The 16,740-nt window shown below is 49.3% G+C and overlaps 1 protein-coding gene across 1 annotated transcript in view; it reads right to left on the bottom strand.

The window, feature by feature from the left end:
• Positions 1-800: 800 nt before the first annotated feature.
• The window catches only part of notch2 (notch receptor 2), a 16,686-nt gene continuing 746 nt past the window's right edge, over positions 801-16,740 (bottom strand). The window contains exons 3-32 of the mRNA XM_030783866.1: positions 16,004-16,126; positions 15,660-15,893; positions 14,635-14,790; positions 14,069-14,254; positions 13,778-13,891; positions 13,348-13,461; positions 12,880-13,113; positions 12,094-12,204; positions 11,530-11,722; positions 11,088-11,233; positions 10,490-10,603; positions 10,111-10,230; positions 9,664-9,816; positions 9,295-9,523; positions 8,883-9,084; positions 8,459-8,612; positions 8,096-8,280; positions 7,854-7,986; positions 7,425-7,667; positions 7,043-7,155; positions 5,825-6,363; positions 5,237-5,587; positions 4,956-5,112; positions 4,644-4,834; positions 4,121-4,211; positions 3,826-3,979; positions 3,160-3,482; positions 2,608-2,755; positions 2,394-2,491; positions 801-2,295 (exon numbers count right to left, since the gene is read on the bottom strand). Coding sequence (XP_030639726.1) covers positions 883-2,295; positions 2,394-2,491; positions 2,608-2,755; positions 3,160-3,482; positions 3,826-3,979; positions 4,121-4,211; positions 4,644-4,834; positions 4,956-5,112; positions 5,237-5,587; positions 5,825-6,363; positions 7,043-7,155; positions 7,425-7,667; positions 7,854-7,986; positions 8,096-8,280; positions 8,459-8,612; positions 8,883-9,084; positions 9,295-9,523; positions 9,664-9,816; positions 10,111-10,230; positions 10,490-10,603; positions 11,088-11,233; positions 11,530-11,722; positions 12,094-12,204; positions 12,880-13,113; positions 13,348-13,461; positions 13,778-13,891; positions 14,069-14,254; positions 14,635-14,790; positions 15,660-15,893; positions 16,004-16,126 — 6,722 coding nt within the window. The 3' untranslated portion in view covers positions 801-882. The remainder of the gene's footprint in view (positions 2,296-2,393; positions 2,492-2,607; positions 2,756-3,159; positions 3,483-3,825; positions 3,980-4,120; positions 4,212-4,643; positions 4,835-4,955; positions 5,113-5,236; positions 5,588-5,824; positions 6,364-7,042; positions 7,156-7,424; positions 7,668-7,853; positions 7,987-8,095; positions 8,281-8,458; positions 8,613-8,882; positions 9,085-9,294; positions 9,524-9,663; positions 9,817-10,110; positions 10,231-10,489; positions 10,604-11,087; positions 11,234-11,529; positions 11,723-12,093; positions 12,205-12,879; positions 13,114-13,347; positions 13,462-13,777; positions 13,892-14,068; positions 14,255-14,634; positions 14,791-15,659; positions 15,894-16,003; positions 16,127-16,740) is intronic.

Consider the following 16,740-nt stretch of genomic DNA (forward strand, 5'->3'; position numbering starts at 1 on the left):
AAAAAAAAGTAACATTAAACACGACAACTATTTACACCACAGTGTAGCTTCGAACCACAAAAAAAACCAAAAAGAGATGGATATGTGTGTGTTAGCATGCGCGTGTAATCACACACAAACCCTGCTAACAGTCTGAAGACAAGGAAAAGCCCAACACCATTCACCACACCGACACTTTATTTCTTTACATGACCTGTAGACAGTTGGAGCTTGGGAGAATCAGATTAAAACCGGTTTGTCTGACCCATTATATATAAAACATGAAGAATTAAATTACCAGTTACCTGCAACCTCTGCTGCACATCTGGTGTTGACGTTTAAAAAAAAAAAAAAAAAAAAAAAAACCAACACAGAAATGGAAAAGCTTTAGGTTTACATCCTTCAAAATGTGAAAAGTGTAGATTCTAACCAAAGTACAAATCAGTCAGGATGGGTGACACCAGTCCCAACTCTGAGCTTCTTATATTCGACTGTCCACACGTAACACCATCCTTGACTGTACATGGCTGTTAGTTGGAATATCCAATCAGCAGTCATTTGGTAATGTCCTCACGCTGTTGGTGCAGTCCGTGTCACGCATGACTGTTCTATGGCCTGCTTGACTAGTTCTCTCGTGATAGTAATGTTTTCCAACTTCAGTGTGGTTTTCTGATCACCTGATTCACCTCTGATTAAAAATACTTGGATTGGGGCAAAACTATATACAAACACCACAAATACTGAAGTGCATAGTGTAGGAGTTTAAAACTGGAGGGCAGTGAGAAAGATGACCGTTTGAAAAGGATGAGGCAGCAGCCCGTGTGATTATGGCAACTTATGGCGGATTAAGTTTTTATGTAGTTATGATAGCAGGTGACGAGGTCAGAATTTGAGCCTCCGCATCTATGCATACACGCTGCTGCGCTGGGGCTGCTGCTGCTGCGCAGGCTGCGCTGACTGCGACTGCGGCTGCAGCTGTGCCTGCTCCGGAATGTGGGTGTGACGGGAGGGAGCCAGTGCGTGGGGGTTCCCGAGAGGGGTGGGGCTGGTGGTGACGTCAGACCAGTCCGAGTTGGAGTGGGGCGACGAGGAGGACCAGGGGTCCGGAGACTCCGGGGAAGGGGTGAGGTAGGGGTGCTCGCTAAGGGGGTGTGCAGGGTGGCCCGGGGTGGTACCCTCCGAGCCAGCGGTACCATGCTGGCTATGCTGAGACGGCGGCGTGGGGTACTTATCCACGGGGCTTTGGAGAGACTGGTATGGACCCACCTGGCGGGCGGAGCCCTCCGCCATGCCGTGGGGGTGGGACAGAGCGTGGCCGTGACCATGCGGCAGAGGGTGCGACAAGGTGTGCTGCATTCCCACCTCGGGCATCGGGTACATCATGCCCTGGTTGCAGTGCATGTGAGCGGCTCCTTGCTGCGGGTGGGGCTGACCTTGACTCTGACCCTGCGGCTGCATCTGCCCGGGCTGGGACTGCTTCAGCATGGTCTGGCCGCCCCCTGCCGTCATCATCTGGAAGGTGACGATGGGGGGCAGCTGCTCCCGGCTCATGGTGACGTTCATGGGGGTGAGCATGCCGGGACTGTGGTGCTGGGACATCGCCGAGTGCGGCGTGGCGTTCATCTGATGAGGCATGAGACTGAACATGTTGCCTCCGTAGCCGTGCTTAGCGAGGCCCACCCAGCTCTGCTGCTGGCCTAACATGTGACTGACAGGGGGCAGCATGTGCCTGGACGACGGGCTGCTCAGCAGAGGGGGCGAATTGGCCGCGTTGGTGGCGCTGGCGGCTTCACCCGCGTACGAGTGCGGGGACTCTAAGGAGTCGACCGGCGACATGGTGACCGAGCTCTCTGAGAGGCCGCCGGCCGCTTTGGCGGCGTTGCCGTTGGGTCCTCCCACCACCGCCGCCGTGGCTGGCCCCTCTCCTCCGGCTGGTTTCTTCCTGCGTTTGGCCTTCATGTCCTTCAGCTCTTTGGCAGTTCCTCCACCCACGCCTCCCACTTTAGCTCCGTTGCGCCGGTTCTTTTTGCCCTGGGCTCCTGGCCTCATTCCCATGAACCCGCCACCGTTCGCCCCACAGACCAAGGAGGAGTGCCCAGCCCCTCCACCCAGGTGATTGGGACCCGCGTGGGGACTCTGCACCAGGTTGTACTGGTCCAGCAGACGCACGATGTCGTGATGCATGCGTTCCTGGGCCGTGTCGCGAGGCAGCCGGTCTAGGTGGTCAGTGATGTCTCTGTTAGAGTAGTGGTCCAGAAGAACCTGAGCAGCCTCAAAACTGCCCTCTCTGGCCGCCAGAAACAACGGAGTCTCCTCCTGTGGAAACACAGTGAGGGTTAACACAGGGGTTGAGTTCGGGGGAAACGAGAGGAAATCTCGTAATAGAGACAGAGAAAAATACAGAAAGCGCTTACCTTATTGTCCTGCATGTCACGATTGGCTCCATTCTTCAGTAATACTAGGGTGGCTTCAACGTTGTTCACAGCGGCTGCCCAGTGCAGAGCAGACTTGCCTAAAGAGAGAGAGGAAGCGCTTCAATTCCACCTACTTGTCTTGTTATATGTGCATGTGTGTGTGTGTGTGTGTGTGTGTGTGTGCGCGCGCATGTGTACATGCGTGTGCTCTCACCATGATCATCCACTGCATTGACGTCAGCGTGACAGTGTACTAGTTCCTCCACCATGCCTTCCACAGCCAGCCTGGCGGCCAGGATTAGTGGCGTTGTGCCGTCATTCATGCGGGCATCTAGCTCTGTGGCACGATTGCGGATCAGGATCTGGGAACAGTCAGCAAAGCACAATGACCAAGAGGATCTCACAGGGAAACTGGAGAATTACCAGATTATCAGGCTGGGAATTAAGCCAGAGAGGATGCTAATTATACCCAATTAGATGATTACAACATGGCTTGTTAAATAAATCATTAGTAAAACTGTAGGCTTACTTGACGTATTATGAGAAAGAGAATAGCTTCATCTTGAGTCAAGGTGGAAAAAAAAAAGCTCTCTTTCAAGACAGATGCATAAAAACCTTTCATTTAAAGCCTTGTTCAGAATAGAACCAATAAGACCAAGGATACAAAGCCCATATATTTATATGAAAGAATCTAGTGCTAAATCAACAAATGAATTTTCTTCAGTGTTGATGTTGTGGGGGTTTTTGAAGAGCAGATGATCCTCACCTGGAAAACTCCCTGGGCGTCAGCGGCGACGGCAGCATGGAGAGGGGTACGTCCCATGTTATCACGAGCGTTGGCATCAGCGCCGGCGTCCAACAGCCTCTTGGCAGCGTCGGCGCGGGCGTAACGAGCGGCCAGGTGCAGAGCCGTCTCCCCGGTGCGGTCCGTCTGGGCCATGAGCGTGGCTCCCTGGGCGATGAGGTCGGTGATGATGTTGGAACCGGGTTCGTCGGCGCCACTTTCCTCTTCTTCCTCTCCGAGCATGCTGCCACATTCAGGACTCCCGCCGCTCCGCAAAGACGCAAGCATGAGCGGAGTGAAGCCATCTGTGAGAGAGAGGTCACAAAACATGACAGAAAAACGGAAAATCATTATTATGGTTAACTATGTTAGCAGTCACTACATCGCTATGTATTACCATGTGTCTGTGCTATGGACAAAACTTCTGTTGTTGATGGGTGCCATTGGGACATGGTGGTTTTGACCTTTTTTTTGCATGATTTGGATTAAGTAAAGCTGAAATCAAGTTTAAGGCATATGGCGTATGTGTTTCCGGACAGAGAGAGAAAAGTGGCAAGAGTGCTGACATGGAGGGGTTATAGAGGAATATAGTGTGGCATAGCTGTGCGGCCTGGCGAGGTAGAGATGTGAAACGTTTGCGACTGTAACCTGGGCCTGCTGCATTCACGTCAAGGCAGTCCATGTCAACGTCGGCCTGAGGGGGAGTCAAGGTTATGTCCGCAGCCTTGTGATGCTGCAGCGTCCACTCCCGACGATCCACACCTCCATCCACCCCCATAGGCAAAAGTGGTTTATCCTCCATCTACCGTGTCACAGAAGAAAAACAGAAAGAGATAAATAAATCTGTTCACGAGGTTCTACTTGAAAAACAAGAAAAACAATGACTATTTGTTGTATAAGATCAATTTAAAGGCAAAGGGGTATGAATATTCCTCTTTCTCACCCTGGGCTTTTTGGCCATGTGATCTTCTTCTGACCAATGATGGCCAGAGCTGCCATCCATTATTCCTCCATCCTGAGGTTTCTGCATGTTCCTGAGAGAAGAGAAGAGAAGAGAAGAGAAGAGAAGAGAAGAGAAGAGAAGAGAAGAGAAGAGAAGAGAAGAGAAGAGAAGAGAAGAGAAGAGAAGAGAAGAGAAGAGAAGAGAAGAGATGTGAGATTCATTAATGACCTTGTGGTTACAACTGCAGGGACAGACTGGGTGTGACAAATTCAGGAAAAGAGCTAATCCTTGCTAATAATCACAAACTACTCTTCTCTCAGGGAAAATGTACTCAGGAAACATTAAGCTAACAGCTAATTATGTCGACTCCCTTTACATACACCATGACTCATGGGCATTTTAGCTTTAAAAAAAACAAAACAAAACAAAAAAAAAAACACTGCAGTGGTGCAGAACAGTCAATATTATTGTAAGGGAATATTTGTTTTGCTAAATCCACATTCTATGTGTCGCACAAACTCACTTCATGCCAAAGTCATCCTGGCCCACGGGCTCCCGCCTCTTGCTGTCTTTTTTGGTGAGGAACCCGTCAGGAAGCCAGAGGATTCCATGCTTTCTCTTGCGCTTGGTCGCCAACACACCCAACACCACGATGAGCAGGATGATGCCCGCTGCCACGGCAACCAGGTAAAGCAGAGGGGTCGTAGGCTCGATCTCCTTGTGATCGCCTGAGGGAGCAGACACCACTTGAAAGCCACCCTACATTTCACACTCGCACTCAGCACTCTGATTCAAAAGTTTGGACTTGCTTTGACACCGTTTAGACTGTTTTTACTTCGAGCGACTTACTTCTGACAGAGTAGACAGGGTAAGGCAGCTCCGATTTGAGGTACTCGGCGGCAATGTAAGACGCCGCCAGGTCCGTGCTCAAAAAACATTCGCTGGAGGTCTGGACGCACTGGCGGTTATCGATTTCCAGGTACACCTTGGACCTACAGTAACAAAAGGTTTAGTGAGATTTGCAGCGTTTCGTCTCATCCGCACGGGGTGAAAGATGAGAGAGACATGCGTGTGTGTACCCTGGCCTAAACCAAGCCCCGTAAGAAGATACCGTACCCAATAATCTCCTTCTCCAGTTCCCTTTTGCCGCGCTGCTTCATGCTGGCCGCCCCCTCCTGGCTCTCGTCGTGCTCGTTGCGGTAGTACGGGTACAGCATGTAGTTGCTCTGCTCGTCCAGTTTGACCCGGAGGTTGGTGTGCAGGAGGGTGCCCAGTGAACGCAGGAATCCTTTCAGGTCTCCCAGGAGCTCCTCCGGCTGCAGCAGGACCACGATCACGAGCGTGCCGTCCGCCAGCTTGGGGGGGATGTCCGTGGCGCAGTCCAGGCCGTCCCAGCCGCAGGCCTCTGTGTTACAGCCCTGATTACAGTGGCCGTTGCCATAATGGTCAGTACAGTACTTATCATACCTGAATAAAAATGAGAGAGAAAGAGACAGAGAGAGGAGAGAGTGAGAGAGAGAGGGGAGAGAACAGATCAGTCATACTTTTCACTGTTGTTCCACTAAAAGACACATTCGTGTTCGCAAACGAAATGGTTCTAAAAATGCTTCCTAAAGGTGACCCTAAAAACACACAAATCTCATTATACGTCCTCTGACTGTTGTCTTTGTTCGGTCGGCCGTGAGCCGTGGTCGTGGTACTGACTTGCAGGTGGTTGGAGCGGACGAGCCTTTCTTGCATTCGAAGCTGTCGAAGAGACACCCCGGGGTGGCGCATTCTGGGTCGCAGCGTTTGTTGTTGAAGAGCTCCCAGCAGCGTGCGCTGGTGGTGCAGTTCTCCCACGGCTTGGGCCAGTGCAGGGTGCAGTCCCCACCGTCCCAGTCGCACTCCTGGTTCTTACACTGGGGGTCACACACGCCGTCGCCCTTGCGCCTCTCGCACTCCACGTAGTGGCAGGCGGACCGCGGGCCTGGGCTCAGGTGCTCGCAGCGCGGGCCGGTAAATTTGGGTGGGCAGAGGCAGGCGGTCTGGTACGGCTTCTCGGGGTCTTTGATACAAGTGCCCCCATTTTGGCAAGTGCAAGGGAGAACCTGGCCCGTCTCGCAGCGTGGGCCACTAAAACCAGGAGGACACTGGCACTGGAGATGACCCGACGCAGTGGCCTGGCAGTTTCCACCATTTTGACACCGCAGGTTGGCACAGTTGTAACCTTCTATTTCCCCGCAGTTAAAGCCAGTGTAGCCCTGGAAGTGTGGCAGAGATGACAACTGTTACACACCGAAAATAAAAACAAGGCAGCAGCACAGCACCTGAAGATTTTCATTGCTCTAATAACAGCACGTATGACAAAGAGGTTACATAGCAACAGTATATCTACGGCAACAGAACAGTGTCTGCTCCAGGAAAGCTCTTGATTTTTTTTTTTTTATTCATACCTGCGTTAGGCTTTGTCACTCTCTTTGTGGCAAGCATGAGAACAGGAAGAGAATAATTAGCAGTTAGGAAAGGTTAAGAGCGACAAAAGATGAGAGGCAAGAGGTATGAAAGTGCAAGACAGTGTACAACATAAGGAAGCCCTTTAGGTATTAAAGTGATTAGTGACAGAGCCAAACAGAGAGACATAGTGCAGCTCAAGCTTGATTGGTTTCATTCATACAACTGAATAATGAATAAATAAATAAACAATTTCTCCCTCTCAGGAATGTTAGTTCACTGAAAATGAATCTTTTTACTCCTTAATATTCATTTTTGAGGTAAAGAAATTTGAGACAATACAGTGCTGGCTACAATCTAAATCAGCGAAGAATCTACCAGTGTGTTTTCCCTGTCAGAAAAAGCTGGTGATATTTTAACAGTGAAACTGTGTGAACGTTTGGGGCAGACAGGGGAGAACCCTGAGGTGTGAAGGGAGAGTAGACTTACCGGCTGGCAGGAACAGGAATATCCGTGTACTGAGCTCATGTTCATGGAGCAGGTGCCACTGTTATGACAGGGTTTGGACAGGCACAGGTCCACCATCGACTCACAGTGACGACCTTAAAGACAGAGACAACGAAAAATCGAGACAAATCAAACAGAGCGTAATGCCTGGGAAAGACACCGCTCAGACACAGTGAAGGTTCTGAACCTCTGTCTATTACGACAGGTACATTTTGGGACCATTTTTTTTTCAGAGTGTGGCTTGTGACCCGTTCTTTAAACGTACAGTGTAACTTGACTGGTCCATGTCAAAACTACTGGATAACATACAAGTCAACTCATGACATTCTCTGCCACATAAAGAGCAGTCTAGATGAACAGATACCTGTGTAACCCAGGCGACAGCGGCACTGGTAGTCGTTGGGCAGGGGAACGCAGTCGACAGTGCCCTGTGTGTTGCAGGGACTGGACTGGCATTTATTGATTTCACCCTCGCAGTGGTCTCCCGTGAAGCCCGGAGGACAGGAGCAGGTGTAGCGGCCCAAACCGTCCACGCACTGGCCCCCATTCCGACAGCGAGCGCCGAATTCAGGGGCGCACTCGTCCACGTCAACCTCACAGTGCAAGCCTAGAGAGAAAATAACATCCCCCCCGGTTACCTCAGTCACAAAACCAACACGCCCACCCACCAAACTTATTATAACATGACGTCAAATTGTACCAGAGTGATGGCATCTACAAAGGGTTTATTACGCTGGAAATGTGTAAGGACTCCGGAGTCCGATCTCAGATGCTCTCTCTTTGCCGTGCTTACCTCGCGTGCCCGGTGGGCAGGAGCAGGTGAATCGGTTGATGAGGTCAATGCAGGTGCCGCCGTGGCGACAGGGATTGGACATACACTCATCGATATCGTACTCGCAGTTCACCCCCTGAAAGCCCGGCTTGCACTGAGAGAGAGGAGAGGAGAGGAGAGAGGGTAAGGGTTACGGACAGTTCGACCGAATGTCATCCCCGTCTCCGAAAGCAAAACGGTTATTCGGTAAACCCGTTCACTACCTGACAGTCATATCCTCCCCTGTAGTCCACACACGTGCCTCCGTTTCGACAGGGGTTCGACAAGCACTCGTCCACCTCTGACTCACAATAACTGCCCTCGTAACCGACCTGGCAGATACACTGGTGAGAGTTTCCTTTGTCCAGACAACGACCGGCATGCTGACAAACGTTCTCCACAGAGACACCTGCGAGAGATGCACATGGTTACAGACAGAACAGTCCTGTTTTCACCCACTCATGCCTGCTGTGTGCTGTTCTTTTGATACCGCCCACGGGGCAGCTGTTCTGGGAGTGAGCTGAGATAAAGTGTAAACTGTACGTCGGGCAAGTGAAACGCGGAGGTTCAGGGCAAAGCCGGTTCACCTTTGCGGGCGGCGATGGCCTGGCAGGACAGGTTGGGTATGTCGCAGTAGAGTCCAGTCCAGCCATTTGGGCAGTTGCAGCGGCGTGTGGTCTCTTGCTGGACGCACGTGCCTCCATTGCGACAGAGGGATTGACTACACAGGTTGACCAAAGACTTTAAGGAAAGAGAGAGAGAGAGCAAGAGGAAGAGATTTTACACATTGGACTGTCAGTGAAGACAAGTAAAAAAAAACAAAAGACAAAAATAAAAACTCAGCATACAGCAATGTGTAGTAATATTACAGGCTGGTGTGTGTGTTTGTGTGTGCGGGCGTGCGGTTGTGTGTGTGCGGGCGCATTAATTAAACATTGAAATGTAACTGAATTGAAATGTATGTTTTGGAGCCAGTGTTCATCTCAAACGTAGGACGAGAGCGACGCGTACCTGGCAGTTCTGCCCAGTGTACTCTGGTGGACAGGTGCAGCGGTAGGTGCCGATGTCGTCGACGCAGGTGCCCCCATTTTTGCAGGGTTGGGAGTCACACTCGTTCGTCTCGTGCTCGCAGAAGAAGCCGGTGAAGCCCGGCCGACAGCGGCAGGAGAAACTGTTAATGCCGTCCACGCACGTCCCGTTGTTAAGGCAAGAGCTGAAGGAGGAGCGGCCATGAGGGAGAGGAAAAGAACGAGAGAGGAAGAAGAAGGCGGCAAACAGTAACTCATTAACAGGTCGTTCAGTCAAAGGACGACACAATTTATCGGGTGACGTTTTCAGACGTTTTCTCAGTGATTCATTAACTGGTTTGTAAGGGGACTCGGGTGTGTGACGGATTGATATACACGGACTATACTTGAACTACCTTTCCGTGCACTCCAGGATGTTGCGTTCGCAGTGTATGCCGTTAAAGCCGGGCTGGCACTGGCACACGTAGCTGTTGATGTAGTCGGTGCAGGTCGCACCGTTTCTGCAGGGCGAGCTGGCGCACTCGTTCACCTCCTCTTCGCAACGCTCGCCATAGAAACCAGGTCTGCATTCGCACGAGAAACGGCCCACTTTGTCCACACAAGACCCTCCATTCCGACAGGGATCTGAAAGAGAGAGAGTAAATTAACCACATCTTTTTTTTTTATCTCCTTTCAGTGTTGCTGTCAGTCTCTGGTACAAGTGAACCTGTCATATCAGAGTTTGGGGGGGGGGGGGGGGGGGCAGGGGGGCAGGGATGACTCACTGGAGCTGCAGTCATCTATGTTTGTCTGGCAGTTTTTGCCGCTGTATCCTGGCTGACACTCGCACATGTAGCTGCCCTGGATGTTCATACAGCGAGCTCCGTTCAGGCACGGACTCTTCTTGCACTCGTCCACATCCTCTGTGCACTGCACACCTGGACATAAACAAACAGAGGAGTTCAGCGGGGGCAAACGAAATATGAGAGGGAGAGAGGGAGAGAGAGAGAGAGAGGGGGAGAGAGAGAGATTTTTCATCCCAGAATATTAAAGTGTATATAAAATTGAAACTGTATGAAAGGGGTGTGTGCATAACATATTACAACTCTAAACCATGCTTACGAAACCATACAAAATGATGACGATAAACAACACAACTTATGAAATTAAATGTCTCTTGTCTCAGGAAACACACAGACACACACAGACACACACACACACAGAAAACCCACCTTTCCAGCCACTGGGACATTTGCAGGTATAGGAGGTGTAGTCTAAGGATGGCTGACAAACCCCTCCCCTCTGACAGGGCTGTGAGGCACAGGGCGCCAGCTCTCGTTCACAGCGCTTTCCTGCGTGTTCATACATAAACAACAGTCAGCAACATGAGCAAGGGGGGAACGAGTACAGCAAGCTGTCCTCTCAAGTCCCCACAAAAAAAAACAACAACAAAAAAAAACAATCAACCCAAAGACCTCACGTGTGCGGCGGAGAACAATTACACTAAACCCTCCCCTTGAACTCCCCATCGAAGCAAAGGAGAACGAACTCTCCACCCTGTTATGTCCATAAGAAGAGAGGAGACTGACTGCTGTTGTGGTGGCTGTTTACCTGTGTATGGTAATGAGCAGTGGCAGGTGTAGCTGTTGATGCCGTCCTCACAGGTGCCCTGGTTCATACAGGGTTCTGATTCACACTCATTAATGTTCACCTCACAGTTATCACCTGATACAGAGAAAAGCAGCATTTTAAGCTTTCGCATTGGTCCACTTACATATGTGATTCATTTAGCTTGACAACTCCTGTTTGTAATTTTTCTGCAACTGTTCAAGGCAAGATTCATCCCTTTTTTTCCACCATAACATTCTTACCTTAAGACAACTTTATCTATGGGGATCTGACACTGCGGCTACTGAATTTGAATATATTAACAATAAGCATCCTTAGCTAGACACAGCAGAAATATAGATATCAGTATCAGTACCATTTAGTATCAGTAATTAGGACACTTATGTGGGCATTTTTAAACAAACTATCCTATTCAGCGGAATGCATCAAATCTCCATCACGATAATTGACCCAAGTGAGGTACCCAATGCTGAAGAAAAAAAAAATTTGCTATCTTTATGAAATTGAGCTTTTCTCCAGGAACGTAGCTGCTGTGCTGTGGGGCAGTTTTCCTAAGAGGCCTGGTGGTGCAGACACTCACCTGAAAAGCCACTGGCGCACTTGCAGGTGTAGCCGTTGGAGCGGTCGGTGCAGACTCCGCCATGCTGACAGGGGTTTGACTGACACTCGTCCATCTCCTGTTCACAGTGTGAACCCACCCAGCCTGACTCACAGTCACATCGGTACCTGCACGGACAGACACATACACACCCATAGACACAGAAACACACATACACACACCCACAGACACACACACACACCCACACCCACACAGACACATGGATCAAAGGCATGCAGATGAAAAATATCTCAGTCTGTGTTTTTACCAAAAAAAAGAAGATATAGCAGGGGGGTGGGGGGCAGGGGGGAGGAAAGATAGAACAAGACTATAGTGGGAATGAAAGACAGAGAGATCGGGGGGGGGGCGGGGGGAGAGCATGAGGGAGAGAGTGACAGAAAAACGAAGAAGACTCTGTGCTCACCCGTCCTGCTGCTCGACACACTGGCCGTGAACACAGGGCTGGGGGGCACAGTGGTCCGCTCCAGAGTGGCACAGCAGGCCGTGGGTGCCGGTCGGGCACAGACACTGGAAACCATTCACTCTGTCCACACACGTGCCTCCGTTCAGGCACGGGTCCGAGTTACACTCGTCAATGTTCACCTCACATCTTTTCCCTGAAAGACAGAGAGAGAGAGAGAGAGAGAGAGAAAGACAGAGAAAGAGAGAGAGAAAGAGAGAGAGAGAAGGGAAAAGAATGATTTGCTAATAGTGCTGATAATTCATTTGTAGTGAAGTGCTTTGTACTATGACCAGACATAACCATAACGTATTGAAAGAGAAACCATTACTTACATAGATACATTATTATGTGGTCAGTTTGAGGTAGATATTTCTATGCAGTTAACAGACAATTTTTCTTCTTTAACATTGTTTTTACAAAGCCTTGCGGTGTGCTTTCAACATAAGATATATGTGCTTTAAAAACACCATTAAGCTGAATGAGGTTTGAAGGTGTAAATGCCTTGTCCAGGCAGGGCAGCTGTACCTGTGTATCCACCCTCACAGATGCATGTATACTCATTGATTCCATCCAAACATGTCCCGTGTTGGCATGGATTACTGGCGCAGTCATCAAAATTATTCTCACAATTTTCACCTGAGAGAGAGAACACACACACATACACACACAAATTCACTTTCCAATACTCCCAATGTAGTAAGAAAAAACTGTACTGCCATTCAAGCCATAACAAGATCAAACTAAACCATACTGAGTATTCGGAGTATTAAAACAAACTAAAGCTTGATAAGGCAAGGACCCATGCCTGTCCTTGCCTTGATTTAAAACATGAAGAGAGTTCAAATATCTGCATCTGTCTGAAGCATTAGTCAAATAGTTGTAGCATTGTTGCCATGTCCACGTAGACCCGGTGGCACACTGTAGTGAGAGCTGGCTCCTGCAGGGGGCAGCATGGTACAGCACATGTACAGTTCAAACATAGGCACTTGCCCCTGTGTGTGACTAAGTGGAACTGAGTGTGACTGAATGACCTGAACTGACTTCCCCAAGATCGGCTCTCCCCCAGGCATGACTAATCTTGTGCAGGGAGTGAGGCCAGTAAACGGCCACAGCCTTCTCAAGAAAAGGAGTGTGTGTGTGTGTGTGTGTGTGTGTGTGTGTGTGTGAGAGAGACAGAGAGATACAGACAGACACAGATAGCACAGAGCAGACACTCAGAAACTCTCCGCTACACAAATACACATACAATGTGTGTGTGTGTGTGTGTGTGTGTGTTGTCAGAACCAGGTGGTTTAACTGTCAATAACTTACCCGAGGTGCCAGGGAGGCAGTTACACTGGTACTTGTTGACCAGGTCCACGCAGCGTCCTCCGTTCTGACATGGGTTACTGTTGCACTCTTTGACCTGCTCACTGCAGATCGGTCCCATATAGCCTGGGAAACACTCGCAGTGAAAGGTGGCAATGCCATCCTTACACTCTCCGTGGTGGCAGCGTTTGGGATTACAGTCGTCTATGTTCTCCTCGCACAAAGGCCCTGCGAAACCTGCCCGCATACAACAGCGCCTCGGTTACTACAGACCACACACGTTGTGTAAGAGCAATCCTACGACATGTTGTTGTTTGTATGGTACATCTGCGCGCCACTGACAACATTCTGAAGAAGTTCAGAGTAATGAGAGGTCAGAGTGACAGAAAGCTTTGAGGTGAGAAGTTGCTGGTTTGTGCGTGTGTGTGTGTGTGTGTGTGTGTGTGTGTGTGTGTGTGTGTGTGTAAGCACCTTCAGCGCATTCGCATTCATAGCCATTGGGTCGGTCGACACACTTGGCACCATTGTGGCACGGTGTACTGGCACACTCATCAATGTCCACCTGACACATTTCCCCACTGAAACCTACAGAGCAAACATCACAGTCAGATTGTCCAGCACGGACACACACACACACACGCGCACACACACAAAGGCACACACAAACACAAACACACACACACATACACACACACACACAAACACTCACATATATACACACCACACACACACCACAAACAGGCAAGCACCCACACACAGGCATCAAGGAGTGAACTAACATAGACACACTGAGGAATGTATAATGCTGGCGTCGTTGTGACAAATGAGATTTCTCCTGTGAAAAGCTAACGTGCTGAGTGAGCACTTACTCGGAAGACTCAGTGGGCGTGTTGATACTCACCTTGAGGGCACTGGCAGACGTAGCGGCTAACTTGGTCTATACATTTGCCGTTGTTCAGACAAGGTGAACTGGAGCACTCGTTTATATCAATCTCACAGTGAACACCCTCAAACCCTAACAGGAATCAACAAGGCAAGTCAGGAAGTCAGGCTTTTTAACTAAACAAAACATGTGGTTATGTTATGTATATGGATGTGTGACATTTTAGCGCTGTGAATGTGTACAGTTTTATCTGTGTGTGTGTGTGCGCGTATGTGTATGTGTATGTGTATATGTTAGTGTGTCAAGCACCTGGCATGCAGATGCAGGTGTAGTCTCCTATCTGGTCCAGGCAGGTGGCATCATTGAGGCAGGGATTGGAGCCACACTCGTTAACGTCCTGTTCGCACCGTGGACCCGTGTAGCCGCGGGCGCAGTTACACTTAAACGAGCCCTCTGTGTTCACACACTGCCCACCGTGCTCACATGGGTTAATCCCTGTGTGGAAGAACGCAACCCTGTATCCATGATGTATGGAGCTCACACCACACACACTTTAGACGCGTTCAATCAGACAACGGTCGTGTTCGCTGAGTGTAAGGAACTGTCCTTACTATTTTACAAATTTCAATTTGTGCGTTAACATTTTGGCACAGTATACAGATTGGACTCAGGTCCTATTCAGACATATAAGAACTACAGTATGGTGGTTAAAATAAGACTTCTAAAAGAACTGGAGAAAAGAGAAAGAGAGAGAGAGAGAGAGAGAGGGAGAGTATTTAAAACTGCATACTGTTATATAATGGAAAGCCCTGAGATTTTAACTGACGGATCCATAATTCTTAGCGTGAAAGCATGCAGTGCAGTCAAAGTCTCACCGATGGTGCATTCGTCCACATCATCGTTGCAGGTGCTGCCTTTGTATCCCGGGAGGCAGTTACAGTTGAATTTGCCGCTCACGGGGTTGGTGTCGCACTGAGAACCCTCTCGGCAAGGGCTACTAATGCAAGCATCGTCCACGTGACACAACAAACCTGTCGGCATACCGCAAAAACAAAAACAATGACGACAGGGGTTACCAAGACAACACACACACACACACACACGCACACGTGATAGATAAAGCAGTTGGTTTGTAGCTTGAAATGTGGCCAGTGACATGAGACAGGACCCAACTTGGTCAAGCTTTGTCGAGTTCACGTGCGGTGAAATCTCCCTTTGACAATTAATACATGCGCAACGTACCGAAAACCCACGAACAAAGGACCATACCTGACCAAGAGTGGCACCCATACAGTTTTGGGTTTGTTTTGTCCTCCCCACTCACCTTCCTTTTTATGCCCCAATTTAAAATAGCTAGTGCTTTACCCATAAAGATTTCCCTTTGTTGCCTAAGTCTAAGTAACCCAGACTCCTTCACCTTTCCACCTCAATATATTGTTCTCTATGCAGGTTGCATTGTATGATCTACCAATGAAATGTTCAGAAAAATATTTACTCAATTCTATTCACAATGACATGATTTCAAAGGAATGTTACATTTCTTATCACTCCTGGTTGGATAATCTCTGGGTAGTATCAACAAATGATTACTCAACTTTTTAACAATTATTTGGGGGGGGGGGGGGGGGGGGGGGGGGGGTGCTGAAAACTACAAAAGTCCTTTGTGGACTTCATTGTGTGGACTCATTGATAATCGACTAATGCAGCGAAGGAGAGAGCACACCTGTCTCATGCACCTGCATAAGGGATCAAAACAGTTGGAATCCAAGCTAGATTCCCAGCTCTGCGTAAGAAACTGTAGTATCGCAGGAATTCAGACCACAAAATCCCACACACAGGAGTGTGAGGAGTGGGAATGAGTTTAGGGTGTAAGGTCAGGCGTGTCTGCGTGCTGACTAACCAGTCTTTCCAAAGGGACATTTGCAGATAAAAGAAGCCACGCGGTCGAGGCAGGTGGATCCGTTCATGCACGAGGCAGTGGCGCAGTCGTCGATGTTCACGGTGCAGTCCGGACCGCTCCAGCCGTTCACGCACACGCAGCTGTAGCTGCCCTGTGTGTTACTGCACGTTCCTCCGTTCTGACACGTGTTGGGCTGCAGGCGACACTCGTCCACGTCATCAGTGCAAAACTGACCTGGGAGAGGAGGAGTATCAACATTTCACTTCTTGCCTGTCCCAGAAGACACACACACACACACACACACAGATGGGGAGAATAGATGAATAAACACATAAAATACGTACCAGTCCACTCTGGTGGGCATTGACAGTTGTACGTATTAACTCCGTCCATACAGGTGCCTCCGTTCTGACAGCGGTGAGAAGGGCAGTCATCGATGTTCACCTCGCAGTTAGTGCCATTAAAGCCTGTGTAAACACGAAGGAAAGAAAATAAAACATGAACACACACCTACTCATTAGCAATGACTCACCACTACAAGGCCACCTTGCTGTTTTTTGCAGCAATAAGTGCTTCACATTTTAGCGTAAACAGAGATTTCTCACAGGTCTCTCTCTCTCTCTCTCTCTGCCCGAGGGTCAGAGACTAGTTTTGGCCTGTTGCTACTGTTGTGCCAACACAGTTATCTTTCACTGTGAGACTCGAAAGACAATCGAAAGCGGTCTGTGTTTAGATTAGAAACACAAAGTAGATACAGTCAGACTGTGACAGCCGGGAAAGGCGGTGATGTCATTGAAGAAGAGGGGGTCACATGTGTGGTTCGGGGAAATTTATTCCAGAGAACAAAGCAAAAAAAAAAAACTGTCTTAAGTTGTCATGCTTCTCGCTCAGTGGCATCCAAGCCTCTACCTGCGGGCCTACCCAGGAGATCCTGTTCTAGACCTAGAGGGCTACACCCTGTTTGGCCGATTGAATTCTCGAGAAGCTTTTTAATATGAGAACCAGGTGTGGAAAACTGGCGGGGGGGGGGCTGGAACAAAATCCTGAAGGGGAGGCAAGTCTGCAGGAGGAGGAGGGGGAC

The sequence above is a fragment of the Chanos chanos genome, chromosome 9, assembly GCF_902362185.1.
Source record: "Chanos chanos chromosome 9, fChaCha1.1, whole genome shotgun sequence".
NCBI classification, from domain to species: Eukaryota; Metazoa; Chordata; class Actinopteri; order Gonorynchiformes; family Chanidae; genus Chanos; species Chanos chanos.